The sequence below is a fragment of the Egretta garzetta genome, unplaced genomic scaffold (assembly GCF_000687185.1).
Source record: "Egretta garzetta isolate BGI_Z169 unplaced genomic scaffold, ASM68718v1 scaffold214, whole genome shotgun sequence".
Lineage (NCBI taxonomy): Eukaryota > Metazoa > Chordata > Aves > Pelecaniformes > Ardeidae > Egretta > Egretta garzetta.
The window spans coordinates 67,824-77,145 of record NW_009259491.1 but is presented as its reverse complement, the minus strand read 5'-3'; the positions used below and the strand labels follow the sequence as shown (position 1 = coordinate 77,145).

Sequence of the window (9,322 nt, the reverse complement as noted above, 5' to 3'; positions counted from 1 at the left end):
CTCCTCCCTCCTCCTCTCAGCTACCTCCTCTAGCAAGTTGTGGAGTGCAACACAAAGTAAATACAGCTCCTAACAACCAAAAAACCCCATTGAGACACCATGCACCAAAATAGAATATCTTCTTAGGCCTCTGTCTGCAAACTTCCAGATGTTCTGTTGAAACAGAACCTGGATCTGAACCATTTCTGAAAACAGCTTTGACAAAAATCACACTTGGGGACCTTGCCCAGCTTTGAACGGTTCAGATGCAACAACAGAACACAGCATTTCATCAAATAACCAGAAAACTGCAAAGAAAATACATGCAAAAATGCAGATCATCGTTGGGGAGGGAAGAACACGCTGTCATTTCACCCACTTCCCATCACGCCCTTCTCACGCAGTTCCCCCGCCTGAGCAGGCGAGCGTGGCCGGGCCCCATGAAGCGAAGCAGGGCCGCCCAATGCCTCGCTCCTCCCCAGGCAGCGGCCTAACAAACCCTTGGTTTGCGAGGTCTGCTTCAAAGCCCTTGAGCCATCATCTTACCTGATGAGCGTTAGGTAACAAACCCAAATTCTCAGCATTTAGCCATGTTCCCATGAGGCACTCACCCGGGCGGGGGAGGCAAGCCCAGCGAGCTAACACTGGGCACTGGACAAGTACTCCAGAGAGGTATTTTGTACATTTTGTACAAAAATGGAATTTTAAAAATGGAAGAAAAATAGAACTCTCATTGTTTCTCAAATGCCTTCAGTTGAACTGCAGCTGTACAAATTGTTTTAAAAACCAGCCACTGGGATCCACCAAGAAGGGGAAGCTCTTCAGAGGGACGTTGGTCCCATGGTTCTGCCTCTCTCTGCAAAGGATGCAAATGCCAGCACTCAGTGGGCTGCAGATCAGCCTGACTGAGCACGGAGAGCAGACCCTGTAGCACCCTTCTGCACCCACACATCTGGACCGAGGAGGATGAAAAACTTGGGAGCCTGTGGCTCCGGAGGGACTACATTCCTCTTGGCTGTTCCCTTTCTTCACTGAAAGGGTTGTCAGGCTCTGGAATGGGCTGCCCAGGGAGGTGGTAGAGTCCCCATCCTTGGAGGTATTTAAAAGAAGGATAGAAGAGGTGCTTAGGGATATGGTTTAGTGGTGGGATGGCAGGGTTAGGTTAACGGTTGGACTCGATGATCTTAAAGGTCTTTTCCAACCAAAGCGATTCTATGTGCCTCTGCAATACAAGAACTTACATTTCTATGATTTAAGCGCTAAAAAGCCAATTCAGCAAGCACCAGCACAAGAAGGCGACCGCACAACTGACAGCAAATCCCCAACACCCGCACGCACGGCCAGCCCACAGAGTTCCCGTTTGAGGGAACGGCCTCTCCGCAGGCAGAACTGCAGGCAGAGCAGTGGCGCTGACCCAGCTGTCCACGTCTGCTCCTTCCATCCCTACATTGACAGCAGGCTTCTGGAGTGAGACCTTGTTACGGAAAACGCCATCCAGATGGTACCATTTTGGGGGCTAAATAAAACCACAGCGCACCTTGAGTGCAGTCCTAGCGCCCACCTTCCCAAAATAACACTAAAACTGGGAAAATACTGGCACAGCTTAGTAAAGCTGTGGAGTTGACTGGTGCGGGTAAGGAACACCAGTGTCGATCTCCCTGCCTTGTTCCTAACTGAAGGCCCCCATGATAATGGACGGTAGTAATCATACAGAGATTTTTAAGCTCAAGACAAGTTAATTTTGTTCCCCAAACCAGAGGAATTCAGCAGCAAGATGCCCTGATGTCTTTCAGTAGGTTGTAACAGGGGACAGCAAACCCGAGGAACAGCCAGTGCCTGTAGCTGAAGGGTGAAAACAAGTTTCCCTGGGATGGTATATGGCCACAGAGGCTTTTCATGATTTACAATTTTGGCCCCCATCAACTCTACACCTGATCATGGCATCGCCCTTTGCAGCTTGATGATGAAGGACATCCAGGCTCTGCCTTCAACCCAGGATGGAGTCGGGTACCACAACTGATGAACCTTCACCATCAGAAAGAAGTAAAAATTCTAGACCCAGCACTGTAATTTTTTCCAAAACACCTGGATCCAGAATAAACAAGGGATAAACTGCAGAGGGTAGGGGGGCGCTCCAGACACAAGCAATAGATGCAGCTAACACCCAGTCATGGTATGCAATCATACATTAAATAAAGTCGCAGCCTATCTTTTAAATTCATATCACATCAGTGTCATCTCCTCCCATAATGTCCAAGCCAGAGATGTGTTGTTCCTTCACTTTAGATAACACAAAATAATCCTCAGAAAAATAATGAATTTTATACTGTAACTAGCTAAAATGTGGAAAAAATACAGTCACCAGAATATCCAAGATGATCCTTTGATCTTGACCTGGTAACTTGTTGGGACTTACTATTTTACATCTTATCTTTACCAGGAATTTGGTCACCTTTCTCATGAGGAAAGAAAACTTACAGAAAAAGCGATGCCCATTAAGCTTCTCTTCAGAAAGCAGCGTGGTTTCCTATAAGTTTTTGACTTGTTCATCTCTTTCCTTTCTCCTCCTAACACAGGAGCTTGTTTCAGTGACACCAGCATTCAAATTACATGAGGAAGGCCAAACATCATTTCAAGCTTTCAAGACTTGTGCTTTGCTTTAAAGCGCAGCACTGGGAACATTCATTTAGTTGTTTTAAAAATGCATGTACCGAGGTAGCTACAGGAGTGGGAACTTGAAGGCTACATTCAGAGCAAGATTTTACAGTGAGCTATTTCATCAGCTCCCTGTTTCTTCTAACGGGTCATTAAGACCCACACAGCAGTGCGTGTCAATGGCCAACTCACGCCCTCTTAAGGGGCGACAACCGCACTCATCACGGAAGTGGCCATTTCTAACCCATCCATATACCTACCATGACAACGTGCATTGGTCCGACCCCAATCCAGCTAAAGCATGAACGTTACACAACAAGCAATAGACCTTTGCTGCTGTTAAAACTGAGAGAAAATGGGTGCTGCTGAGTTTTATACATAAATGGCTGCTTACTTACAGCCTCCCACTGCTGCTTTGTTTTTTCTCAGATTTGACAGGCTTGGATTCAAAGGTCCCACACTTCTGAGACAGAAGATCCCAACACAAATGAAATTATCTGTGATCTGGAGACTGCAGAAATGAACATTCATCCAGACTGAAATGAAGCTGGAAATCCGGGAACACAGAACATTTTTCTAAAACAGTTTAATAAAAAAAATTGTGAAGTTTCTTGAAAAATTGGAGAAACCCAAAGCATATCGTGTGTGTCACCTGTCTTAGTCACAAAGAAACACAATTGTCAAAAAAGATCTTTAAGTTTAATACAAATTTTATACAAAGAAAATGTGAAAAAATACTTCCATATGCTAAAAGCAATTATGCTTCACAAATAAGGCCAGCTAGGCTATTTTTGACACAACTGCAATTCACGAATATTCTGTTCTTGCTTTTTTCTTCTAATACTCTTCCCCTCTAATATGGGTACTAGCTGGAGACTGTACAAACCGCATTCTTTTATAAACAATGGGAGAAATCAACATGACTAAAATGTACAACAGAATGTACTGGAATGATATCATACAGTTAATTTTCTCATATACATACATCACCTTTGCTTTGTTCAATGCTTTTGTTTTACACAACATACAAAATGGTACTACAGTATAAGTGTAACAGACAGCATTTTCATGGGTTACTTTCTCTCATACTGTACTGTGTCATGCTTACATAAAAACATAAATTCCATCATATAAATAATACATGCTCTGGCCCAGCATCAAAAGTCCTTTGCCCATGTTTCTCGATCCATGTTTTTCTCCACGCCTAGTTCTTGTTCAAAGTCCTTTTGGAGGATTTTAAAATAAAGGAAACTGAACTGTGAAGCATAGGAACAAACTTTGCTTTTCTCCATCTTTGATATCAGTGATCAGGAATCATGCTACAACCAGCTGGTATTACACTTTCCAACTTTTTCTGATATTAGACTGAATGAAATTTTAACTTAATTTTAACCTGTAAACAATATAAATTTATAACAGTCTGGTCATTGTAAAAAACAATGTAAATCTTTATTTCAGGTCCACAGACTGGAAATGTCATAATTTGCCTAATACAATTAACTGAAAAAAGACACCCTTCATCACTTGGTTACTCCAAGAAATTCTAGAAGAGTTTCAAAGTGCAGAATTTTTTTTCAATCCAGATGCAAATCAGGTTGTTCAGATTCTCACGATTATATTATTTGATGCATAACTGCAGTTTCCCAAGACCAGTTTTCAGTGTTAGCTTGCGATAAGGCTGTTTTAAACCTTCCTTTTCCAACTTCAAACGCTCTTTATAAGTTAAAAGTCAATACAAATATAAAAAGGAGATGGTACTCTAACTTTAATGACATCCACAAATTGTACATTATTTACAAAAGAAGCATAGATTTAATATGGATCTTACCTGTCCTCAGCTTTTCTAAGCCAGCGCTAATGCTTTACATTAATGTAGTGTAGTTAATGCTTTGTACACATATACAAAGCTAAAGTCTGAACCTTTGAGGTTAATCCAAAGAACTGTGTTTATTTTTCACATTTCTATTAGATCTATTTATTCCAACAATTGTATGGACTTCTTGTTAGCAGTTAGACTCTTCGTACTTGGACTGGCATTGTGGTCTGAACATACTGAACTCCAGTTCTCATTGCCACTGTCCCAGCAGAAGGACTTACCACTACAGGAATGGTCTGTGGATTAAAACCAAGAGAAACATAATGTTATGTTAAAGGTCACATAAACATGACCACAGAAATAGAGATTTATTTTCCAGGGAAAATCCAGAACAAGTTCCAATTTTGTGCAAGAATTAATACCTTTATTACCGCAATATTACCTGCTTCCAGGGTAGAAAGTAGTGTTATTACTTTCCTATAGCCAAGAGCTGTTCTGTATTACTGTTACTACTATGTAATTACAGGGACAGGCGGTCCTATAGGTACTGTACACACTCTGTCTGTGCTTGGAGAACTAGGTTTTCATAGCTACTACATCCAGTTATGTATTTTCCCCAAACTAATACATGGGAAGAGGAAAAAGGGCTAAGAAAATCCTTTGTCATTTGAAAAAGTTTTGACAAATCAAACTGGAGTACAAAAATACCCTTGTTTATAAGTATATTCTTGTTACACGTTACTTAAATCTTTTTCCCCAAAAGGAACTCCCCCATGCATTCAGTCTACACAGAAGAGAACAAAGAACATCCATTTGAACAAAAAAGTACTTAAGTTAACTTTTGCACAAATCAGTAACAGAAACATCAGCATTACTGGGAACTGTCTTACACACCCTGTAAAAATATTAATATAGAATAAACTTTTCACTTCCATCATACAGATCATGATTTATAAATCTTGACAAATGAAGTTTCAGGACATCTCTATAGGTGGTCATTGATTCTACAGATGCAGAGACAAAGGCACAAGAATGTTAAACAATCTGGCAAGGTCACATCACTCTGGAAGATCTGGAAAAGGATTTATTGAATCTTAAGTCTGTATCTTAACCTTCCTCCAAAAATGTGAGGAAGTCTAGAAATGTCCATACCATACAAACGGCAAGTATGTATTGATACAATTCCAGTGATGCACAACTGGTGATCAAACGCACGCATCCATTTCAGTTCACGATTATTTTGTGGAAGAAACAGGAAGTGAGATTTTGAGGAATCTGAAAGGGATGCACAGATCTCCCCCCGGATGGTAGTGTGACATTCCAAAAAGAACATGGAAGAAGAAATACAGGTTCACTGAAGCCCAATGTTTCCCCCCACATTGTTTTAAACAACCACATTAGTGTCTTAATGGTATTCAACAAAGAGTGTGAGTATCCCTGCTGAGATGGATTACAGCCTAGAGTGTTTATCAGCTCTTCTGGGATGAAGTCTATGCCTTCCAGAAGCCTACTCATTCCATTCCCCAGAACGCAAAGACGATGAATTCATATTTTCACATTGTTAACTGCAGAAAGAATCAAAACAGGGAACCAATGTGCTAAATAAATTCAAGATTACTGCCATTTTGTAATGATTTCAGATGTGTATAGGGGGTTCAATGGAAATGGCACCCAGAAGATACACTGGAAGTTGTTCAGAGGAAGAAATTCCTAGTTGGAAACAAAGTGCAAATTGAACCCTAAAGAAGCCGTTACTAAGTCACTGTTAGTACTACAGGTGGGGAAATCAAGGTTGCCACAGTTGCCTTTTAAATATACACACACACACACAAAAATTAAGTTTCAGTTCTTATAGCAATCGGGATGTGGAATGTGCGAGACTCCTTAAATGCATTAAGATCATTCCCTGAGAGGTAAATTTTCCACCTCTGCCAATTTTACACATATGTACATTTTGCATACATATTAAACATGCACTAAGGTTCCAAATTATTTAAATTGCACGTGCAGTCATTAGAATACAGAGGTGTCTGTAGCTGTGCAAGACTAATGCAAATGTGTACAAAGTTTTAAACATGCACAAATAAAGGCTGAAACCTTTCAGACGTTCCAGTTATGCCTTACATAACTCTTTGTATTACAGAAAACTGACAAAGGTAACTGCCATTTTTCTGAATATTACACAAAACCACCTTATGATCTTACAACCTCTCAGCTACTCACAGAAGAGCCTAACATCTTTGATGTTCGCTATTTGATTTCCAAACACATAAAACCTTGTTGTTATGGTCATTCAGTACAAGCAACTTAGGGCCAATGCTGCAAAGGTGCACAGTGCTCTCAGTTGACTCAAAATGAGTTGGGTTAAAATGCTGCTAGGAATGTGAAAAGTCATGATCCCCACTAAAAGCAACAACGTTTGTGTGGAATATAATGGCTATGAAATACTGTATGTATGTGTGCATCCACAGACATACGCACCCAGAGGCATGCATCCCGCAGCTGGGGAGGGGGCGGGGAGAGAAGGGCACGTGCACACGTGTGTGTGTGTGTACACAAGGAGAGAGACAGAGTAACTTCTACAGCAAATCAGGCCTCACAGTCACAGTGTGATTAAGGTACACTGTTAAATTAGTACACAGTTACTATAATAAATTTTCTAACTTCAGTCAGGAAATGAACTGAAGTTACCCACACAGGGGCCTCTCTGTTGAACCCACCCACTGAGACGGAGCATGCCGTTCAGCTGCCGGTGCGGTGCGAGCGTACTCCCTTCTGGCACAAGGACGTCAGCTCAGACGCCATGCTGACCCTGACGGGAGCACTGCGGAACGCGACCAGTTGAAAGAATGGGATATTATGGTGCATAAAACACAAAAATTGAACTCACTTCTGTCCCATCTCCTGTGACTGACCCTAGGGAATTCAAGTGTCCTTGGTTAAGTCTCTGATGGAAAAAAACCAGGTCTAATTCCAATGCTATTTCTCATAATTTCATAACCCTAATGTGCAAGACTGCATTGGAGATACACTACCGATGAATGCATATTTTCTTTCATAGTTACCGAGATGTCACACGAATATCAAGCATAGCTCAGAATTAATTACATCTCTTTAGGATACCATAGACAAAAACATATTTAAAAGATATTTAAAATGAATTCTATATATTTACATTGATGTTGTGGTCAAGTATATACATGAAACGGACAAATAACTAACATAATAATGTAAAATGGAAGTCTGACTGTCCTCAGTGCCTTTGCTATAGTTAATGACAATTTCTGAATCCTTGTAATAATGAATGATGAAATGAAAGGGTGGAATGTTGCACAGCAAAATAAGACATTTTGCACTGCAAGTTGAGACTATACCAGTGAATTCATATCTTGATAGAACAGCAGACGGAGACAACCCCCCAGAAATACTGAGCAATTTTAATGCCAGGAACAGTACTACTGCAGACTTTAAATGACGATATTGTACTTACAATTGTGGGTTGAGTAGTTGGAATATAGGTGGTGGTCTGCGGTACCTGGACCAGTTTTATAGGCTGGTTGCTTGTCACACCTGTTGCTATCTGCAGAGACAGCACAGGCAACCTCAGTAGAAGTCTCAGCTTTTACATAAAATTCCCCTAGTTGTTATTATTATTATTATTATTATTATATGAAATTTATGTTGGATGTTTTGTTTGTGTTAAAAATTTGCATCTTAATGAATTCACGGGTTACTTCTTTGTTAATAAAATAAAATTCAAATTATGAACATGATCAATGTACACAGCATGATGTTTCAGGTAGAACATCTATGTGAAAGCAATTCCAGATTTGTATAACTGGAATATTCCCTGGCAAAAAGTTTAGGTAATTTTCTCCCATCCCCTACTTCCCCAGTAACACAAAGGTTGTGCTGCCACAAACAATGCATACGAACATCAACTGAGCCAGAGTGTAACTAACTTCATGAAAGCATTCAGGTGGAACAGCACATCCTTTTTCCCCTCTTCAAATCTGTTTCCCAAGTTACTCCCTTCGATGACATGTCAAGCCCAGAGATCTAACACCAGACAGTAGCAAAAGTGTCAAGAAATGAACACAGCTCTCTAGTTTACTATGCTTCCCAATTCTATAGGACTATCTCAATGAGACATCATGCTGGAATCACAATACTACAAAATTAGTTTGCTTTTAATATTTTAAAATACAACAAGGCTCCTACTGATGTGGGGGATCATGTGTAAGGGTTTGAAGGATCAGGCCCCCCCATAAAATTTTTCATTTAATAAATCTTGCAAGGGCAGAAGAAAAACGATGCTGAAATTGCTAATAGTCAAGCCCTACCTATAAAGCAGAATCTTCTCTATAAACATTTTCTATATATGCATTGTTAAGTCCCTTTTATTAGAGCGTTTGCTCATCCTTGCCTACTGAATACTATCAGAGTAGATGCTATGGAGGATTTCGTAACTGCACACTGCTCCGTTAACTGTAGATCCAGGTGAATTGTTGTATCAGTGTTATGGAACATTGTGGTACCCTAGTGGCAGTCTGTTGTGATAAAGTAAGTTGATTTGAATGCAGGTCTTGAGCTTGGCCTCTGAACCCCCAGGCAAGAAGGGCTTGGAAGTGCTGCAGTCAGTATTGCTTATCAGAAGGCAACTTGTATCGAAAGATCCAGACCAGAAGCTACACTGATGGGTCCTGGAGAGAGAGAGAGAAAGAGGTCCAGTCCCCTTTGGCTGGAAGGATGAGTCAAGCCAACACAAGGTTTTATTGGGAATGAGTGAAGGGGAAAGGGTGTTCCCAGAGGACAGAAGGAGACTTTTTTTTGCTAAGATGAAGAAACAAAAACCACAACTCCCTATCTCAC

At 40.7% G+C, this 9,322-nt stretch overlaps 1 protein-coding gene across 12 annotated transcripts in view; it reads right to left on the bottom strand.

Moving 5' to 3' along the window:
- Nucleotides 1-3,377: 3,377 nt before the first annotated feature.
- Nucleotides 3,378-9,322, bottom strand: part of ZMYND8 (zinc finger MYND-type containing 8) — a 61,524-nt gene continuing 55,579 nt past the window's right edge. For 7 of the 12 annotated variants that reach the window (XM_035892865.1, XM_035892872.1, XM_035892867.1 and 4 more), the window contains one exon: nucleotides 4,661-8,030. In XM_035892865.1, the coding sequence (XP_035748758.1) occupies nucleotides 7,833-8,030 (198 nt within the window). In that variant the 3' untranslated portion in view covers nucleotides 4,661-7,832. Of the gene's footprint in view, nucleotides 9,154-9,322 lie in introns of all 12 variants that reach the window. The other 5 variants (XM_035892866.1, XR_004841806.1, XR_004841807.1 and 2 more) reach the window with 5 other exon arrangements.